This window comes from Arachis ipaensis, chromosome B09 (assembly GCF_000816755.2).
Source record: "Arachis ipaensis cultivar K30076 chromosome B09, Araip1.1, whole genome shotgun sequence".
Lineage (NCBI taxonomy): Eukaryota > Viridiplantae > Streptophyta > Magnoliopsida > Fabales > Fabaceae > Arachis > Arachis ipaensis.
This window is the reverse complement of record NC_029793.2, coordinates 104,096,989-104,119,954: the sequence shown is the minus strand read 5'-3', so window position 1 is coordinate 104,119,954 and position 22,966 is coordinate 104,096,989. Positions and strand designations below refer to the sequence as shown.

General features: G+C 37.4%; 1 protein-coding gene across 1 annotated transcript; it reads left to right on the top strand.

Moving 5' to 3' along the window:
- Positions 18,565-20,582, top strand: LOC110266901 (zinc finger MYM-type protein 1-like). The gene is made up of 2 exons (XM_021111956.1): positions 18,565-18,679; positions 19,765-20,582. Exons 1-2 carry the CDS (start codon positions 18,565-18,567, stop codon positions 20,580-20,582), a joined length of 933 nt encoding a protein of 310 aa, XP_020967615.1.

Here is a 22,966-nt window from a genome sequence, read left to right as displayed (position 1 = left end):
TGATGTCACTCGATGATAGCGAAGCAAAGCAGCGGACAGACAACTGTCGCCAAAGCCTCCGCCTCAGCTATCACCGGTGGAACTAAACCAATCAGCTGTGGGTCAGCATACGGTGTCCACTCAACCTGTTCGCAAAACGCAAATTATTGATGGCATTCAAATTTCAAATGCAATATGTATTTAATTAAAATAAATTTGTAATACTTAAATATTTATCACTTACATTCAGCATCCCAATCCCGTTTAGGGTACGCCTATAATGCTTAAGCCTGCTCTCGCCTCTGGCATTGTCCGGCCGGTACTGAACCCACTTATAATGCCAAACACAATTCCACATTATCCTCAAATTCATCAACTAATTAATAAATTAACTAAGGGTTTTTACAAGTATTTATAATACCTCTCGACCAGCGGAAACTGAAAGTATCAAAGCCATCGGGCTGTAGCAGCAGAATATGGTGATAGGCCCAGGACAGCAGTAAACTGACGCACTCACAAATTGCGTTGCCCATGCTCTGTGGCACAGCACATCTAACGGTACAGCCATGCCAACACAGCCGAGTCCCACGATAACTAGCGACACATGTTAAGGTCTTCCAGTAGGGGGAGCCACCTGATGTGCAGCCAAGAGTCAAATGCATCTGGGAATAGAATACCCCCTATCAGCTGCATGATGTACCCTCTCGTGTACCTCATTAGGCACTCCTTTGTGGCGTCCTGCTCTAGCTCACTGCAAACTGTGTTGTGGAACCAAGTGAGCTTCACAGTCCACTTGGTTTGTGACTGTTTGTCCTCTGGGCCGAAAACAACACCCAGAATCTTCTCACATAACTCCTCAATGGTTCGTCCCTGATGGTGTTGCTCCTACCCACCTATGCATCCATTCATAGGATCACTGTCAATCCTGAGTCCTAGCTGATAGGCCACGTCCTGCAGGGTGATAGTCATCTCCCCGCATGGTAGATGAAATGTATGGGACTCAGGCCTCCACCTCTCTATCAATGCCGAGGTAAATGGTTAATCATGCTCAAACTCAACCATATAGGCCACATACTCAAATCCGCCTCGTCTGAGATATGGCCTAATCTGCTCCGGCGGCCATGTCATCAAATTCCGCCTAGTGCGCAAGATCCGAGGTACCAACCAAATGGAAACAAAAAATTAGAAAAACAGGGACGATGAACACATAAAATAACAAGTTCACTGTTTATTAATTACAATAAAATAAACAACAGTGAAAAAATCATACCACTCGATCAAGTCAGCCAACAATGTGCTCAGCCTCATCCAATCTGTACATTGTATCCTTATAGCCCAATAACTGCTGCTCCATCTAAACACACTCTAGTAAAATGAAATCACATACACTGAACTCAGTTCTTTTTACGTTAACTAAATTATTGAAAAATATATTTAAATCTATAATTGCTTATAAACTTACTAATTTAAATTTAATCCAACTACATGACACCGTCAACTAACACCATAAACAACCCTAATTAATAACTAACTGAATCCTAAATTTTACTAATCATGTTTATTTCTAATCTAACTTAACCTAATTAATTATTCCACTAATTACCTCCTAATTTCACAACTTAAACTAATTATTCTGACTAAACTAACTAACAATTTACTTTGTTATACTAATTAACATGTTATAAACAATAAACAGCAACTGTACTTGAAAACAATAACATAAAAAATCTAACTAACATGTAAACAGTTAACAGTAAGTCTAACTAACATGTAAACAGTAAATCTGTAACTCTAACTAACATGCAACATCTAACTAGTAACTTTATCTAATATGTAAACAATAACTCTAACTAAGCTAAAAAAAGTAACTCTAACTAATATATTATTTACTGACCTGAAACTGAGAATGTCGTCCATAACGAACTTCACAGACGTCGAAAAGAAAGAAAGGAGGAACATAGTAAATTTGGAGGAGAGATTGGAAAAGAAAGGGACAAATGAAAATGACTCCACTAGGTTTAAATAGTGCGCCAAACTCACCCTAGAGTTTGCCAGGAGTGCAGCAAACTCCATAATTATATAGAGTTCTCCGGGGGTACAGCGAACTTACCTTAATTACCAAAAAAATCGCATTTGAGAAAATAAAGTTCAAAAATCTTGTTTTAGGAATTATTTATTTTTTTATTTTATATTAGAAAAAAATCCTAGTTTTTAGTTAAATTTATTATGTCATTCTCTGGACAGGTTTTATGTAAATAGTAAATACTACTTACTTAAGAGTTTGCTGGAATAGAGGACTTACAGGCCAAGCTGGATGCAGTTGAAAAGTTTGTGTTTATGTATACTCCTATAGTGCTATTGTAATTTTGATTTGTTATATTACAAAAACTGAAAGTGTGAGTTTGTTTTGTGATGTTCTTCCTTATTAACCCATAAGTAAAGGTAAATATTACATAGGTAGAAACACTACATTTGTAGTCATTTGTTGATTTTTTTTATTTTGTTTGATGCCCTAACTGTAGGGGTGGCAAACGGGGAAGCCTGCCCCTCCCCCCTCCTGCCTAATGAGGCGGTCTTGAACTTCTTTCCCGCCCTATCTAACGACAGGCTGGTAGGTTGGCCTGCCAAATCTCTTTTTTTTATAAACCATTAAATATTAAATAATATATATAATTTCACAATCATTTCAACAAATTTATAATTTCTAAAGATGTAAAAAAATTATAATTTCTAAACTCAAACATTAAAGTCTTTATAATTATAAATATGTACTAAACATAATTATAAACCATAGTTTTTTATTGCGGATGACGGCTCATGGCGGTGAGCTAAAAATCTGCCATAAAGTTATAGTGGATAGCGTTGCAAAAAATGACGGAAATAGCGGATTACCTAAAAAATACACATATATAAACAAAAAAACATGCAGAAAAATTGCAAATATAATAAACTATAAAATCTATCTATATAAGCAACTTTTTAGTCATAAAGCATCTAATTAATGTAGCAAATATAGTAGCAAATATAGCAAATAAACATAACATCAAGTGCAAATCATAACTCAAAAGTCATAAAATAAAAGACAAAACATAAAAACTATAAACCATCTACATTCTAGCTCTCATCAAATTCATCCAAATTAACACGATTATTATCATGTCCCTTTGCCCCCTTATGATCCTCTGATTCAGTATCATTAAATTGAATATCCTCTTTTTGTTCTTCTTCATTTTCAGAATCCTCTTCATCTTCAAATTCTGGCTCTTCTTCCTCTTCCACAATTACTGCCTTTCCTTTTCCTTCTTTTAAAGCTTAGACCCACTTGGTCTACCCTTTTTACTACCCTTTGCAGTTGTAGGTTCTTTTCTTTTTCTATTTTGTTGTCTTCTCCTAGTATTTGTCATAGGCATATGTCCCCCCATTGCTTCAAACACAAGGTTCCAACTCAAAGTATTGTCATCTTGATGAACTAAATCAGCATCATCATCCACATTATCATCATCTCGAAAGGTGGCAGTCCCAATTTCTCCAACTAACCACTCATTACACTCATCAATGTCATTGAGTGCAATAGGGTCAACTTTATCTTTAAGATTGTACCACTCTATGAGTTATTGGTTATACTTTATGAAGACCAAACTCTCCATCCTTTCATGATCAAGCCTATTTCTTTTTTTATTATGAATATGCTCAAATATACTCTAATTGCGCTCACATCCTGAAGCACTACAAGTCAAGCTCAAGATCTTGATAGCAAGGTCTCGCATGTTCGGAGCTTCATGCCCATATGTCCGCCACCAAAATGCTATAAAATTAAAATAAATTTGTCTAAGATTTTAATCGAACTAAATTTATAAATCTTTATAAAATTTCTGACAATCTTATCGGGTGAAATCTTTTTCTTCTGAGATTCTTGATGAGGGAAAAACGATTCCACACAAACTCACCGGCAAGTATACCGGGTCGCATCAAGTAGTAATAACTCACAAGAGTGAGGTCGATCCCACAGGGAGTGATGGATTAAGCAACTTTAGTGTGGTGATGAACTTAGTTAAGCGAATATTTGATGATTTGAGTGAAACTTGATTAACAGAAGTAAAATTGCAAGAAAATAACGTGTAGAATTAAAATTGGCCGAATCTTAAAGTGCAGAAACTTAAAGTGTAAGAAAGTAAAAGAGATGAAACTTAAATCGCAAGAAAAGTAAATGACTGAAACCTAAAGTGCAAGTAATGTAAATTGATGAATCTAAATTGCAAGGAAATTTAAATTGCATTAAGAGTAAAGGAATTTGGGTGCTGAGATTCAAAGTAGAAATGGAAAATGTAAATTGCAGTAAACTAAAGAACTCTCAGATGACAAATCTTAGAAAATAGACCAATCAGGATTCGAAAATGAAAAATTGCAGGAAACTAACGAAACAGAAAGAAAAATAAATCTCAATTGCTCTCTTAACAAAACATAAAAGTGTAAATTTCAGAAGAAAGAAAAACAGACAGAAAGCTAAGATCAAATCTTCAATTCATAAAGCTGTCGAAGGAAAAAGATGAAAAAGAACTACAAGATGAAGGAATTCAAGAGAATTCTCCAATCTCTGGTTGAAAACTCAAAACAGAAAGTAACAATTACAGAAAAGAAAGAGCAAAAAAAACAGAAAGGAAAATTTTAGATCTGATCTCCACTCTCAACTCTATAATGAAAACTAAAAGAAAGAGCTAAAAGAAAAGTAAAAATTGAAAAATGACAAAAGGTCCTCATGAAATCAAATTCCTAGCTATTTATACACTTTTCAATTATGGCTTCAGGTCCTTGGAGTGGGCTTTGTGCCTTTCGAAGAAGTGGATCAAAATATCCACTTGTTGTAGCTCCAGTGGAACGTTGCGTTCTCTAAGTGAGTGCAGCGTTCACTTTCCACGCGTACGCGTCCCCGACACGTGCACGTCCTTTTTCACTTTTTGTTCATCGATGCGCACGCGTCATGTACGCATACGCGTCACCATCAGTCTTCAGCCCAAACATGTTCGCGCGCCATGATCACGCAGACGCGTACTCAGTAGCGATAACTTAGTGAGCGCTGTGTTGGGTTAGTGAGCGGTGCCTACGCGTGCGCGTCCTTTACGCGTATGCGTGGGTAGCGAAATCTCCAATACAGGTTCTAGCGCCAGCCTCGCGTTCGCGTGCTCCGTTCCAGTGACCCATCGACGCGTGCGCGTCATGCACGTGTGTGCGTCGATTCAAAAACTTTGCCTCCAACTTTGAATCGTGCACGAAAACGCTGAGTAAGTGAATGTAGCGCTCTCTTTTGAAACGAGCGCCAAACACACCCACGCGTACGCGTCCTGCACACGTACGCATGGATCTTCAAATTTTGTTGACTGACGCGTGCGCGTCTCGTACGCGTGCACGTCGTAAGTGAGCGTGGCGCTCTCTATTTGAACGTAACGCTGCCCTGTGCTGAACCTTTTTCTCTTCATTTTATCACCTAAATTCAACCCAACAAGCAATCAAAGTCCTACCAAAATCACAAGAATTTGCACCATTCGTAATAATCACTCAATTCTTGCATAAATTTCATACTTTTGTATAAAATAAATGATGTTTGATTGAATTACAATAATCATGAAATTCTACTCCAATCACTTACTTATTGTGCAAGAAAGTGCATAAAACCTAATGAAACAAGTGAAAACTACTTGTAAAACTAGCATAAGATGACTTGTTATCATAACACCAAACTTAAATCTTGTTTGTCCCCAAGCAAGCACTAAAACATGAGAAGAAATGAAATGAAACATAGAAGCATGTATGTCTTTATTTAGTAGATAATTGAGTTTGAACCATGGGGTTTTATGTAGACAAAAATAAAGCTCAATTATTCTTTGCTGATAGATATGAAATGTCTCTTTGAGGATTCACTAGGGTTTCTGCTATAATGCCTTATTCTTCTATTGATCCCTGTTAGCTTTTTCCTTCTTTCTTTTGCTTAGAAACAAGACATGAATTTAATGCAGATGAGTGATAACAAGCATTATGCAGATCTTAAGAAATCTACTCAAGATATGAAAGTGCAGAAAATAAAATATTTGGAGGCATATCATGTTTCAGGTATGCATCATCTTTATTTAATTAAAACTATAAAAGGGACTCCACCACCTCTATTTGTTGTGCTCTTTTCCTCTGCTAGATTTTACTTTCTTCTTCCGCTTCTTGCTTGTTTCTTGGGGTTCCTCAACAGGGCATCTACGATCCCAAATGTGGTCTACCTGATCCCAGAGCCCAGCATCCTTCAGTCCTTGTTGCATGTGTGCTGCATTTTTCTTGGCTTTTGCTCTTTGATGGTCTACCAATTCTTGGCATTGAACATATGGCTTGATCTCTCGGTTCAATGTTGGCATGATATAGACTACATAGCCTAACTTTTCTTGAGTTTCTATATCATACTCCATTCTGTCCAAGTTCCTACGCTCTCTAATTGTATGATATATATTCTTCCATTGGTACAAATTTTGGATGTACTCTCCTTGATTGGCTTGTTGTAGGGACAATCTGTTAAATGATTCTTGAGAGTGTGCCGATTGTTCCCTTTTCTAATCAAAAGTTCTTACTTGAAACTCCCTCTGTTGATCCAACATCTTGAGCTGGAAGTTTTCTTGTTGTTCTATCATTTGCTACTGCCAACGCTCTTGTTGCTCTTGGGCTTTCAAGTACTTCTCTTGTTGCTTCAAGTATTATTCCTGTTGTTGCTCTTGTGCTCTCATATATTGTTGAGATATTTCTTCAATGGCTCTTTGCATTTGGCTTAAGTCCATTGCACCAGAAGCTTGTTTTCCCTTTATTTGTGGCCCCCTCCTTCTTCCTTGAGCTCTTCTCTCCTCCTGGGTTTCAGGGAATACCATCCATTTTTTGCTTGGTGATTCCTCTACCTCCCTTTACTCGATCTGTATCTGCATTCTCAAAGAGTACTCCTACTCTATTGCACAACCTTAGAATGGTGCTTGGGTGACCAAGTCTGCTTGATTTGCTAGTATCCTTAGTCATCTCTTGAATGCTATCTGCTATGAGTTGTGGTATATTAATTTCTCCTCCCCTAAGTATGCAATATGTCAGAATTGCTCTCTTTATTGTGACGTTAGATGTGTTTGCAGTGGGGAGTATGGATCTTCTCACTATCTCATACCACCCTTTGGCCTCAGGTATGAGATCCATTCTCTTCAAGCGGCTTGGGGCCCCCTCTGAGTCCCTTTTCCAGTCTTTGCCTTCAAAGCATAAACCATGTAATATCTTATTAGGATCACTTTCACCTGCCATTCTTTCATTAAAGCTGGATTCTCCATAGGGTATCACTCTTATCTGTAAGACTCTCATGATGGATGGTGGGCTGAAATCTACCTCAACCCTCCTAACATAGCTCTTGTAGGGAGGGCTAGTCTTGCTTAATCTCACAGCATTTCCATAGAACTCCCTTATCATGGTTGCACTTATGTCTGTGAGAGGTTCACATAGAAGCTCCCATCTTCTCTCCACGGTTATTCTTCTCATGATGGGGTACTCTCCATCTTTCAATCTGAAACCCATATCTGGAATGACCTCTTTTAATTCCATTAGCCTATGATATATTGATTCATGAAATTGAGACTTAAATCTCTTGGTATCATAGGTTGATGGTTCGGCTACAGCTGGTTCCTTTCCTTTCCTTCTTTTGGAACTTGATGACGCCATGAATTAGGAAAGAAGGAAGAAGAGAAGATAGGCCTTGGTTAAAGAACGGTTATGATGGAAGGAATGGGAGGTAAGGTGTTGTGTGATGTCTTTGGGTGAGAGAAGGATGATGTAACGTGTTTGGGAGGAATGTATGAAGCAGGTAATGGTATGTGGGCTTAAGAAGTGTTACTGCCAATTTATAGAAGGTATGAAGTATTGAAAGAAAAGAAGGTCCAGGCATGGCCGAATGGCCAGCCTTCCAAATGTAACATAAAAATCCAAAAGTGATCAAAAGATGGTAAAGTCTCTCAATATAATAGTAAAAAGTGCTATTTATACTAAACTAGTAACTTAGGTTTACAGAAAATGAGTAACTAAGTGCAGATAGTGCAGAAATCCACTTCCGGGGCCCACTTGGTGTGTGCTTGGGCTGAGCATTGAAGCTTTCACGTGCATAGGCCATTCTTGGAGTTAAACGCCAGCTTGGGTGCCAGTTTGGGTGTTTAACTCCAGTTCTGGTGCCAGTTCCGGCGTTTTACTCCAGAAAAGGGTCTCAGGTGGGCGTTTGGATGCCAGTTTGGGCCATCAAATCTCGGGAAAAGTATGGACTATTATATATTGCTGGAAAGTCCAAGATGTCTACTTTCCAACTCAATTAAGAGTGCGCCAATTGGGCTTCTATAGCTCCAAAAAATCCACTTCGAGTGCAGGAGGGTCAGAATCTAACAGCATCTACAGTCCTTTTTCAGCCTTTGAATAAGATTTTTACTCAGGTCCCTCAATTTCAGCCAGAAAATACCTGAAATCACAGAAAAATACACAAAATCATAGTAAAGTCCAAAAATGTGATTTTTGAAAAAAAACTAATAAAAACATAATAAAAAGTAACTAAAACATACTAAAAACTATGTAAAAACAATGCCAAAAAGGGTATAAATTATCCGCTCATCACAACGCCAAACTTAAAGTGTTGTTTGTCCCCAAGCAACTAAAAAAGAAATAGGATAAAAAGAAGAGAAAATACAATAAATCTAAAAAATATCAATGAAGATTAGCTTCAATTAGATGAGCGGGACTTGTAGCCTTCTTGCTTCTGAACAGTTTTGGCATCTCATTTTATCCTTTGAAGTTCAGAATGATTGGCATCCATAGGAACTCAGAATTCAGATAGTGTTATTGATTCTCTTAGTTCAGTATGTTGATTCTTGAACACAGCTACTTTATGAGTCTTGGCCATGACCCTAAGCATTTTGTTTTCCAGTATTACCACCGGATACATAAATGCCACAAACACATAATTGGGTGAACCTTTTTAGATTGTGACTCAGCTTTGCTAGAGTCCCCAGTTAGAGGTGCCCAGAGCTCTTAAGCACACTCTTTTTGCTTTGGACCACGACTTTAACTGCTCAGTCTCAAGCTTTTCACTTGACACTTCACGCCACAAGCACATGGTTAGGGACGTCTTGATTTAGCTGCTTAGGCCAGGATTTTATTCCTTTGGACCCTCCTATCCACTGATGCTCAAAGTCTTGGATCCTTTTTACCCTTGCCTTTTGGTTTAAAGGGTTACTGGCTTTTTCTGCTTGCTTTTTCTTTTTCTTTCTTTTTTTTTCTTTATTTTTTTGCCAAATTTTTTTCGCAAGCTTTGTGTTTTTCACTGCTTTTTCTTGCTTCAAGAACCAATTTTATGATTTTTCAGATTATCAACAACATTTATCCTTTTTCATTATTCTTTCAAGAGCCAACAATTTTAACATTCATAAACAACAAATTCAAAAATATGCACTGTTCAAGCATTCATTCAGAAAACAAAAAGTATTGCCACCACATCAAAATAATTAAACTAATTTCAAGATAGAATTCGAAATTCATGTACATTTAAGAAAGGTGAAGGATTCATAGGACATTCATAGCTTTAAGACATAGACACTAGACACTAATGATAATGTAATAAAGACACAAACATAGACAAAACATAAAGCATAAAAACCGAAAAAATAGGAAAATAAGAACAAGGAAATTAAAGAACGGGTCCACCTTAGTGATGACGGCTAGTTCTTCCTCTTGAAGATCTTATTGAGTGCTTGAGCTCCTCTATGTCTCTTCCTTGCCTTTGTTGCTCCTCCCTCATGGTCTTTTGGTCCTCTCTGATTTCATTGAGGATAATGGAGTGCTCTTGGTGCTCCATCCTTAGTTACCCCATGTTAGAACTCAATTCTCCTAAAGAGGTGTTGAGTTGCTCCCAATAGTTGTGTGGAGGAAAGTAGATCCCTTGAGGCATCTCAGGGATTTCTTGATGAGGAATTTCCTCATGCTCTTGATGAGGTCCATGAGTAGGCTCTCTTATTTGCTCCATCCTCTTCTTAGTGATGGGCTTGTCCTCTTCAATGAGGATGTCTTCCTTTATGACAATTCCAGCTGAATTGCATAGGTTACAGATGAGATGAGGGAAGGCTAACCTTGCCAAAGTGGAGGGCTTGTCTGCCACCTTGTATAGTTCTAGAGGTATGATCTCATGAACTTCTACTTTCTCTCCATTCATGATACTATGGATCATGATAGCCCGGTCTATTGTAACTTCAGACCGGTTGCTAGTAGGAATGATAGAGCGTTGGATGAACTCCAACCATCCCCTAGCCACGGGTTTGAGGTCAAGCCTTCTTAGTTGAACCGGCTTGTCTTTGGAGTCTCTTTTCCATTGAGCTCCTTCCACACAAATGTCCCTAAGGACTTGGTCCAACCTTTGATCAAAGTTGACCCTTCTAGTGAAAGGGTGAGGATCTCCTTGCATCATTGGCAAGTTAAATGCCAACCTCACATTTTTTGGACTGAAATCCAAGTAATTCCCCCGAACCATTGTGAGCCAATTCTTTGGGTTTGGGTTCATACTTTGATCATGGTTCTTAGTGATCCATGCATTAGCATAGATCTCTTGAACCATTAAGATTCTAACTTGTTGGATGGGGTTGGTGAGAGCTTTCCAACCTCTTCTTTGAATCTCACGTCGGATCTCCGGATATTCACTCTTTTTGAGCATGAAGGGGACCTCGGGGGATCACTTTTTTCTTGGCCACAACTTCATAGAAGTGTTCTTGATGGACCTTTGAGATGAATCTCTCCATCTCTCATGACTCGAAGGTGGAAGCAATTGCCTTTCCTTTCCTCTTTCTAGAGGTTTCTCCGGTCTTAGGTGCCATTAATGGTTATGGAAAAACAAAAAGCAGAGCTTTTTCCCACACCAAACTTAAAAGGTTTGCTCGTCCTCGAGCAAAAAAAGAAAGAAAGGAGTAGAAGAAGAAGAAATGGAGGAGATAGAGGTGGGGTGAGTGGTTCGGCCAACGGGGAAAGAAGTGTTTGTGATGTGTGAAAGTGGAGGAGTAAGGAAGGGGTATTTATAGGGTAGATGAGAGAGGGGATCCATGTGAGAATGGGTGGGTTTGGGAGGGAAATAGTTTGAATTTGAATGGTGAGGTAGGTGGGGATTGGTGAAGAGATTATGGGGAAGAGTGTAGGATTTGATAGGTGAATGGTATTTGGGGAAGAGGTATTGATGGGATTGGTCAAGGGTATTTGAGGAAGAGTGTTAAGGAGAGGTGTGAAGAGGAGAGAGAGTGAGTTGGGGTAGGTGGAGATCCTGTGGAGTCCACAGATCCTGAGGTATCAAGGAATTCTACCCCCTGCACCATTCTGGCATTCAAACGCCCTCTATGTGCCAATTCTGGCGTTAAACGCCAGCTCTGCTACCTTTCCTGGTGTTAAACGCCAGTCTGCTGGCCTTTTCTGGCGTTGAACACCCAGAGTGCTGCCCATTCTGGCATTTAACGCCCAGAATGCTGCCAGACTGGGCGTTAAATGCCCATTCTGCTATCCTTACTGGCGTTTAAACGCTAGTAAGCCTGTCCTCCAGGGTGTGCAATTTTTTTTATGCTGTTTTCAATTTTGCTTTAATTCTGCAGTTGTTTTTATGACTCCACATGATCATCAACCTAAAGAAAACATAAAATGACAATGGAATATAAATATATATATATAATTAAATAACATTGGGTTGCCTCCTAATAAGCGCTTCTTTAATGTCAATAGCTTGACAGTGGGCTCTTAGAGAGCTTCACAGAGACTCAGAGCTTGATGGTAGCCTCCCAACACCAAACTTAGAAGTTGAGTGTGGGGGCTCTGTTTTACTCTGTATTGAGAGAAGCTTTTCATGCTTCTTCTCCATGGTTACAGAAGAAGATCCTTGAGACTTAAACACAAGGTAGTCCACATTCAATTGAAGGACTAACTCTCCTCTGTCCACATCAATCACAGCTCTTGCTGTGGCTAGGAAGGGTCTTCCAAGGATGATAAATTCATCCTCATCCTTCCCAGTGTCTAGGATTATGAAGTCAGCAGGGATGTACAGGCCTTAAACCTTCACTAAGACATCCTCTACAAGTCCATAAGCTTGTTTCATTGATTTGTCTGCCATCTCTAATGAGATTCTTGCAGCTTGTACCTCAAAGATCCCTAGTTTCTCCATTACAGAGAGTGGCATGAGGTTTATTCCTAACCCCAGGTCACACAGAGCCTTCTTATAGGTCATGGTACCTATGGTACAAGGTTTTAAGAACTTCCTGGGATCCGGTTTCTTCTAAGGTAATTTCTGTTGAACCAAGGCATTCACTTCATTGATGAGCAGTGGAGGTTCATCCTCCCAAGTCTCATTACCAAATAACTTGGCATTTAGCTTCATGATTGCTCCTAGATACTGAGCAACTTGCTCTTCAACAACATCTTCATCTTCTTCAGAGGAAGAATTCTCATCAGAGCTCATGAATGGCAACAGTAAGTTCAGTGGAATCTCTATGGTCTCTGTATAAGCCTCAAATTCTTTTGGTTCCTCATAGGGAACTCCTTAGTGGCCAATGGACGTCCATTGAGGTCTTTCTCACTAAAAATCACTGCCTCTTCCTCCTCTATAGGTTCGGCCACTTTGGGTATATTGATGGCCTTGCACTCTCTCTTTGGATTCTCTTCTGTATTGCTTGGGAGAGTACTATGAGGAGTTTCAGTAACTTTTTTTCTCAGCTGACCCACTTGTGCCTCCAAATTTTTGATGGAGGCCCTTGTTTCAGTCATGAAACTGAGAGTGGTCTTAGATAGATCAAAGACTATGGTTGCTAAGTCAAAGAGGCTCTGCTTAGAATTCTCTGTCTGTTGCTCAGAAGATGATGGAAAAGGCTTGCTATTGCCAAATCTATTTCTCCCACCATTATTATTACTGAAGCCATGATTAGGCTTCTGCTGATCCTTCCATGAGAAATTAGGATGATTCCTCCATGAAGGATTATAAGTGTTTCCATAGGATTCTCCCATGTAATTCACTTCTTCCATTGTAGGATTCTCAGGGTTATAAGCTTCTTCTTCAGAGGAAGCTTCTTTAGTACTGTCGGATGCAGCTTGCATTCCAGTCAGATTCTGAGAAATCATATTGACTTGCTGAGTCAATATTTTATTCTGAGCTAATATGGAATTTAGAGTATCAATCTCAAGAACTCCTTTCTTCTGAGTCATCCCATTATTCACAGGGTTTCTTTCAGAAGTATACATGAACTGGTTATTTGCAACCATTTTAATGAGTTCCGGGGCTTCTGTAGGCATTTTCTTCAGATGAAGAGATACACCAGCAGAGTGGTCCAATGACATCTTGGACAATTCAGACAGACCATCATAGAATATACATAGGATGCTCCATTCTGAAAGCATGTCAGAAGGACATCTTCTGATCAATTGCTTGTATCTTTCCCAAGCATCATAGAGGGATTCACCTTCCTTCTGTCTGAAGGTTTGGACTTCCACTCTAAGCTTGCTCAACTTTTGAGGTGGAAAGAATTGGGCCAAGAAGGCAGTGACCAACTTTTTCCAAGAGTTCATGCTTTTTTTAGGTTGTGAGTCCAACCATATCCTAGCTCTGTCTCTTACAACAAAGGGGAAAAGCATAAGTCTGTAGACCTCGAGATTAACCCCATTGGTCTTAACAGTGTCACAGATTTACAAGAATTCAGCTAAGAACTGATGAGAATCTTCCAATGGAAGTCCATGAAACTTGCAATTCTGCTGCATTAGAGAAACTAATTGAGGTTTAAGCTCAAAGTTGATTGCTCCAATTGCAGGAATTGAGATGCTTCTTCCATAGAAGTCATAAGTTGGTGCAGTAAAGTCACCAAGCATCTTTCTTGCATCTCCACTATTGTTGTTATTTTCGGCTGCCATGTCTTCTTCTTTTTCGAAAATTTCTGTAAGGTCCTCTCCAGAGTGTTGTGCTTTAGCTTCTCTTAGCTTCCTCTTCAGAGTCCTTTTAGGTTCTGGATCAGCTTCAACAAGAATGTTCTTATCCTTGTTCCTGCTCATATGAAAAAGAAGAGAACAGAAAAGAAGAGGAATCCTCTATGTCACAGTATAGAGATTCGTTTATGTGAGTAGAAGAATAGAAGAATAGAAGAATGAGATAGAGAGAGAATAAGAAGAATTCGAACACAGAGAGAGGGAGAGGGTTCAAATTATGAGTAAAAGAAAAGTGTTAGTAAATAATTAAATAAATAGAAAGAGATGAGAAAGAGAGAGAGAGAGTATTCGAATATTAATTAAAATAAAATAAAAATATTTTTGTTTTCATTTTAATTATTAGTTAGAATTCGAAATTTAAGAAAAGAAATAAAATAAAATTAGAATTTAAAGCAATTAGTTAATTAAAAAGAATTTTGGTTAGTGATTTTTGAAAATTAGAAGTGGAAAAGTAGTTAGGTGGTTTTGAAAAAGATAAGAAATAGTAAACTTTTAAAATCAAACAAAAAGTCAAGTAGTTAATTGAAAAAGATTTGAAAATAAATTTTGAAAAGATAAGAAGTTAGAAAAAGATTTTGAAAATAAGTTAAAAAAAAGATATGATTGAAAAATTGTTTTGAAAAAGATTTGAAAAAGAAATTTAAAAAGATTTGATTTTAAAAATTAAAGTTGATGACTTGACTAACAAGAAACTAAAAGATATGATTCTAGAATTTAAAGATTGAACCTTTCTTAACAAGAAAGTAACAAACTTGAAATTTTTGAATTAAAGCATTAATTGTTAGTAAGGTTTTCGAAAATTATGAAAGAAAAATGAAAAAGATTTGATTTTGAAAAAGATTTTTAAATTGAAATTTTAACTTGACTAAAAAGAAACAACTAAATTTTAAAAATTTTTGACTGTCAACTCAAAATTTCAAAATTTATGAGTAAAATATGGAAAATATATTATTTTTTATTTTTGAATTTTTAATGAGGAGAGAGAAAAACAACAAAATGACACAAGACATAAGAATTTAAGATTAAAACAAATAATGCATGCAAGAACACTTTGAATGTCAAGATGAACACCAAGAACACTTTGAAGATCATGATGAACATCAAGAACATATTTTTGAAAATTTTTAAGAAAAGAAAGACATGCAAGACACCAAACTTAAAAATTTTCAAAGTTGAGACACTAATAATTCGAAAATGCATATGAAAAACAAGAAAAGACACAAAATAAGAAAATCACATGATTAAACAAAGAGAATCATCAAGAACAATAACACAATGCATGTATTTCAAAAATTCAAGAAATATTAAAAACATGCAATTGACACCAAACTTAAAATTTGACATAACACTCAAACAAGAAACATAAATTTTTTTTGGTTTTTATGGTTTTATTAATTTTTTTTTGTATTTTTCGAAATTATTTTGGAAAAAGAAAATAAAGAGATTCAAAATTTTTAATAAGAATTCCAGGATTCGTGTAATGTTAGTCTAAAGCTTCGGTCCAATAGAATTAGACATGGCCAAATGGCCAGCCAAGCTTTAGCAGAGCATTACATATAACAGCCAAATTGATGGGAACCAAAAGGCTCTTGCAAAGATAAGTGGAAACCTCAGTCCAAAAGATTAGACATGGCTTAACAGCCGGCCAGGTTTCAACATATCTCATGAAACTCTAGAATTCGTTCTTAAAAACTCTGAAGAACATATAATTTTTTTTCGAAAATAAAAAAAATAAAAAGTTTAAACATAAAATAGAATTACCTAATGTAAGCAACAAGATGAACCGTCAGTTGTCCAAACTCGAACAATTCCCGGCAACGGCGCCAAAAACTTGGTGCACGAAATTGTGATTCACACTTCTCACAACTCTGCACAACTAACCAGCAAGTGCACTGGGTCGTCCAAGTAATACCTTACGTGAGTAAGGGTCGATCCCACAGAGATTGTCGGCTTGAAGCAAGCTATGGTCATCTTGTAAATCTCAGTCAGGCGGATTCAAATGGTTATGAGGTTTTGATAATTAAAAGATAAATAAAACAGAAAATAAAATAGAGATATTTATGTAATTCATTGGTGAAAATTTTAGATAAGGGTTTGGAGATTCTTTGTTGCTTCTGAACCTCTGCTTTCCTATTGTCTTCTTCCAACCATGCGTGCTCCCTTCCATGGCAAGCTGTATGATCCTCTCGGATGAAAAATATCAGGTACGATCTCTGCACGGCTAATCAACTGTCGATTTCTCGTCTCAGATGAAAAATACCAGGTACAGCTACTGCATAGCTAATCATTTGTCGGTTCCCACTAGTGTCGAAATAGGATCCTTATCCTTTTGCACACTATCACTGCGCCCAACATTCGCAAGTTTGAAGCTCGTCACAGTCATCCTTTCCCAGATCCTACTTGGAATACCATAGACAAGGTTTAGACTTTCCGGATCTCAAGAATGGCTGCCAATGGTTCTAGCCTATACCACGAAGATCCTAATCTCACGGACTCGGTCCGTGTATTAGAGACCCAAGAGAATATACTCCGGCTGTCGTCCAATGACTACGTTGAACATCATGTAGACCGCTTTGTGGTTGTCAGGCATGCGGATCTTGGCTAAGCGAGTAACGAAGATTGGGTAATTGTCACGGGTCACCCCTTCATTCTGACTTAACTGAATTAAGTACAAGAGTATATCTTGGAGAAGAAGTAGTTGTGAATTGAAAGAAAAACAATGGTACTTGCATTAATTCATGAAGAACAGCAGAGCTCCACACCTTAATATTTGGGGTGTAGAAACTCCACCGTAGAAAATACATAAGAAAAGAAGGTCTAGGCATGGCCGAATGGCCAGCCTTCCAAATGTAACATAAACGTCCAAAAGTGATCAAAAGATGGTAAAGTCTCTCAATATAATAGTAAAAAGTGCTATTTATGCTAAACTAGTAACTTAGGTTTACAGAAAATGAGTAACTAAGTGCAGATAGTGCATAAATCCACTTTCGGGGCCCACTTGGTGTGTGCTTGGGCTGAGCATTGAAGCTTTCACGTGCATAGGCCATTCTTGGAGTTAAACGCCAGCTTGGGTGCCAATTTAGGCGTTTAACTCAAGTTTTGGTGCCAGTTCCGGCGTTTTACTCCAAAAAAAGGGGTCTAAGGTAGGCATTTAGACGCCAGTTTGGGCCATCAAATCTTGCGCAAAGTGTAAACTATTATATATTTCTGGAAAGCCTAAGATGTCTACTTTACAATGCAATTAAGATCGTGCCAATTGGGCTTCTGTAGCTCCATAAAATCCATTTCGAGTGCAGGAGGGTCAGAATCCAACAGCATCTGCAGTCCTTTTTCAGCCTTTGAATAAGATTTTTGCTCAGGTCCCTCAATTTCAGCCAGAAAATTCTTGAAATCACAAAAAAACACACAAACTCATAGTAAAGTCCAGAAATGTGATTTTTGAATAAAAACTAATAAAAACATAATAAAAATTAATAAAAACATACTAAAAACTATGTAAAAATAATGCCAAAAAGGGTATAAATTATCCGCTCATCAAATATCTGTCATAATTGGTATATTCATATAAGGAACATTTTATTTGCTACCATGCTACCATAAACTCATAAAATGATGCAATGTATAGTTTATCTATTCATGAATTTGAGCCTTTGAGTAGAAATGATTTTCTTGAAATTCATAGCATATATAGACACCAAACTTAATGTTTGGCTATATAATTCATTGGAATGAATGAGTATATATCCTAGAATGGTTATATGATCAGCATGCTTGAAAAGCTATTTTAAAGTGCCTTTAGGCACACCAAACTTAGGAATCAAAACATATGCTTCAAAATGATGTGTGCAATTATCAAATCTGCTCATGAGAGCTCAAATTTATGCTGGAAGAACCATTAATTATTGAAATTAAAACAAAAGCAAGAATATTAAATCATGGGCTGCCTCCCATGGAGCGCTCTTTTATTGTCACTAGCTTGACACTGGTCCCTTGTTAGGGTGGCTGATGATTGTGGTACCTCAGCTTGTCCCCCCTCACTGTGAGCCTTCTTCCTGTGTGTTGATGATCAATCTCCACATGCTCTAGTGAGAGTATCTTGTTGACAGTGTAATAATCATCAGTTTGTGGGCCTGTCTCCAACTGTTGGTATATCAGTTGTACTTTGTCTCCTTTAGAGAATCCTTCAGTTGGTATCCTTTTGTTCTTCCACCCTTTTGGAACCTTTTTCTTGCTCTTTTTTCTTTCTTTGATGGCCCTTCTTTCTTGGCATCAGGTTTTATGTCAGGGACTTCCTTCCCAATGATCGAATCTTCAATCTCTTCTTGCTTTCTCTTCTTAGCCTTCACATGTTCCTTATCCTCTTTTTCTTCTCCAATGTTTGTTCTTTGCTTCGGAGGTGAGCTGATAAGTGCTTCATTGGGTTTGTCTTTCCAATGTAACTCTTCTTCTTCAACCTTCATATAGCTTTTCTCTTCATCAGTATGCTGTATTTCTTGGAAGACATTTAGAGTGATCTTCTCATCATTTACCCTCAAAGTCATCTCTCCTTGTTCCACATCAATGATAGCCCTTGCTGTGGCCAAGAAAGGTCTTCCCAATATAATAGAGTCATTCCCCTCTTCACCTAAGTTCAGGATTACAAAATCTGCTGGAAACAGGGACGGATGTATGGGGGGTAAGTGGAGGCCTGGGCCCCCCCAGCTTTAAAAAAAAATAGTAGAAAGCTTAACCCAACCCAAATAAAACATAAATGCTTTTAAAATTTTTCAAATCCCTAAAACTAATTTTGTTTCTTCATGTTTCCTATTCTTGTGTTGTTTCCTCACAAGTCACGCGGCTCTCACCAAGTCACTGTTACAGCGTCACTGCCATTCCCAAACTAAGGTAAGTATCTAGTGTTATTTTTATATTTCAATCATATATAATATATTCATATCAAACACAAGGTATTCATTTTATTTTTGAGATTTATTTTCTCTTATTTTTTTATTTTATTTTTTAATGAAATTGATAGTAATTTAGTAAAAAAATTATTATTATTGATATTTAATTAATAAAAAATACTTAGATTTTGTTTGTTTATGTAAGTATATAATTTTTTGAGTTTTTTTTCAGGTAAAAAGAAATTAGAACATTTTATGATGAAAAAGCAAAGTAAAGTTGATGCAATTTTTAAGAGAAAAGCTACTGATAATGTTAGAGTTCAAACAAGTCAACCCTCTAATCTTATTTCATAAGAAGTTCAAGTAAGTGAGCTCTCTAATCTTACTCAAAATACACATCAACATGAAACCAAAGTACCAATATTAGAAAGATATGTTGATATCTCTTTACTAGAAAGGGATCCAGGAAAGCAACGTCCAATTTGGTAGTATAATATCAATGAACGTGATAAGATTCGTAGAGCATACATAATAGCTGGGCCATACCAACCAACTAATATTAGCTATCCAGCTTCTGGTAATAACAATCACCGTCGATATTTTCAATCTTCTTGGTTTAAGAAATTTCCAAGTTGGTTAGAATATTCACCAGAAAAAGATGCTGCTTATTATTTGCCTTGCTACTTGTTTGGTAAACATTATGGTGCTCGCAATGATGGAAAAAATGCATTTTCAGAGTTAGGATTTAGTAATTGGAAGAAAGTAAACAATGGGGTAAATTGTGCATTTGTATGTCACGAGGGTTCTATTCCTAATTCTCCCCATAATTTATGTGTGAAATCTTGTGATGATTTAATGACTTAATCTAAGCATATAGACAAAGTTCTTGATAGGCATAGTGATGAAACTATTGCAAATAACCGTTTAAGGTTGAAGACATCTATTAATGCTATTCGATGGCTTGCATTTCAAGCATGTGCATTTAGAGGCGATGATGAAAGTCCTGGATCTTTGAATAGGGGAAATTTTATTGAGTTAATTAAGCTTTTAGCTTCCTGTAATCAGAATGTTAATAATGTTGTCCTTGAAAATGCTCCTGGAAATGCTCAATATATATCTCCCGGTGTTCAGAAAGTTATATTGCATATCTTTGCTAGAAAAGTGCGTGCAACAATTCGAGAAGAAATTGGTGATTCTAAATTTTGTATAATTATTGATGAAGCAAGAGATGAGTCAAAGCGAGAACAAATGTCTGTGGTTTTGAGATTTGTAGACAAGCACGGTTGTGTTCAAGAAAGATTTTTTGATCCTATACATATTTCTGATACATGTTCTTTGACATTGAAAACAGAAATTTCATCAGTTCTTTCTCGTCATAATCTTGATGTCCAAAATCTTAGGGGACAAGGGTACGATGGAGCTAGTAATATGCGTGGTGAATGGAATGGATTGCAAGCTCTATTTATGAAAGATTGTCCTTTTGCTTATTACATTCATTGTCTTGCTCATCGATTACAATTAGCACTTGTTTTTGCAGCCAAAGAAGTTTGTTATGTTCATCAATTCTTTTCAAAACTTACACTAATTGTGAATATTGTGACTATTTCTCCTAAACGTCATGATCAGTTAAGGGTTGCTCAAGCAAATAATATTGCAAACTTAATTGCCAATGATCAAATTGTGACAGGTAGTTGATGAGCGGATAATTTATACGCTTTTTGACACTGTTTTTAGTATGTTTTTAGTAGGATCTAGTTACTTTTAGGGATGTTTTCATTAGTTTTTGTGTTAAATTCACATTTCTGGACTTTACTATGAGTTTGTGTGCTTTTCTGTGATTTCAGGTATTTTCTGGCTGAAATTGAGGGACTTGAGCAGAAATCAGATTCAGAGGTTGAAGAAGGACTGCTGATGCTGTTGGATTCTGACCTCCCTGCACTCAAAGTAGATTTTCTGGAGCTACAGAACTCGAAATGGCGTGCTTCCAATTGCGTTGGAAAGTAGACATCCAGGGCTTTCCAGAAATATATAATAGTCCATATTTTGGCCAAGAATTGACGACATAAACTGGCGTTCAACGCCAGCCTTCTGCCCAAATCTGGCGTCCAGCGCCAGAAAAGGATCCAAAACCAGAGTTAAACGCCCAAACTGGCACAGAAACTGGCGTTCAACTCCACAAATAGCCTCTGCACGTGGAACACTTAAGCTCAGCCCAAACACACACCAAGTGGGCCCAGGAAGTGGATTTATGCATCAATTACTCACTCATGTAAACCCTAGTGACTAGTTTATTATAAATAGGACCTCTTACTATTGTATTAGGCATCTTTTGATCATCTTAGGATCTTAGGATCATCTTTGGATGCCTGGTTCTTAGATCAGAGGGGCTGGCCTCTCGGCCATGCCTGGACCTTTCACATATGTATTTTTATTGGTAGAGTTTCTACACTCCATAGATTAAGGTGTGGAGCTCTGCTGTTTCTCAAAGATTAATGCAAAGTACTACTGTTTTCTATTCAATTCTTCTTATTTCTCTTCTAAGATATCCATTCGCACCCAAGAACGTGATGAAGGTGATGATTATGTGTGACGCTCATCATCCTTCTCCCTTATGAACGCGTGCCTGACAAACACTTCTGTTCTACATGAAATAAGCTAGAATGAGTATCTCTTAGATCTCCTAACCAGAATCTTCGTGGCGTAAGCTAGAATGATGGCGGCATTCAAGAGAATCCGGAAAGTCTAAACCTTGTCTTTGGTATTCCGAGTAGGATTCAATGATTGAATGACGAGCGAGTGCTGGGCGTTAGTGACAGACGTAAAAGGAGGGTGAATCCTATTCCAGCATGATCGAGAACCGACAGATGAATAGCCGTTCCGTGACAGGGTGCGTGAGCATATTATTCACTGAGAGGAGGGGATGTAGCCACTGACAACGGTGATGCCCTTGCATAAAGCCAGCCATGGAAAGGAGTAAGACTGATTGGATGAGGATAGCAGGAAAGCAGAGGTTCAGAGGAACGAAAAAGCATCTCCATTCGCTTATCTGAAATTCCTACCAATGATTTACATAAGTACCTCTATCCCTATCTTATTATATAATATTCGAAAACACCATTATCACTTTATATCCGCCTGACTGAGATTTACAAGGTGACCATAGCTTGCTTCATACCAACAATCTCCGTGGGATTCGACCCTTACTCACGTAAGGTATTACTTGGACGACCCAGTGCACTTGTTGGTTAGTTGTATCGAAGTTGTGACAGACTGTAAAACTAGATCAGAGTATCTGGCCTAAGAAGCCATTACCAGTGATCACAATTTCGTGCACCAAGTTTTTGGCGCCGTTGCCGGGGGTTGTTTGAGTTTGGACAACTGATGGTTCATCTTGTTGCTCAGATTAGGTAATTTTCTTTTTGTTTTATTTTCAAAAATATTTCTAAAATTTCCTCATCTGTTTTCGAAAAAAAAAAAATTTAAAATTGCTTTCAAAAAAAAAAAAATTTTATTCAAAATTTTTAAGTATGAATTCTAGTGTTTCATGATGATTTGTTGAATCCTGGCTGGCTGTAAGCCATGTCTAATTTTTGGACTGGGGTTTCAACTTACCATCACAAATGAAGAGATTCTCACACACTTAGTTGTTCTATACATGAAAAGTATCCATATCTGCTGAAGCTTGGTTGGCCATTGGCCATGTCTAGTGTTTTGGACTGGAGCTTTCATTAAAAGCTTGGCTGGCTAGTGAGCCATGTCTAATTCCTGGACTGAAGCTTTAGACTAACATGGCAAGATTCCTGGAATTCATATTAAAAATTTTGGAATCCTTATTTTTTTCTTTTTTTCAATTAATTTTTCGAAAAAAATCCAAAAAAAAAATTAGAAAAGCATAAAAATCAAAAATATTTTTGTGTTCTTGTTTGAGTCTTGAGTCATATCATAAGTTTGGTGTCACTTGCATATGCATCTTGCATTTTTCGAAAATTTCATGCATTCATAGTGTTCTTCATGTTCTTCAAGTTGTTCTTGGTAAGTCTTCTTGTTTGATCTTGATGATTTTTTGTTTTGTGTCTTTT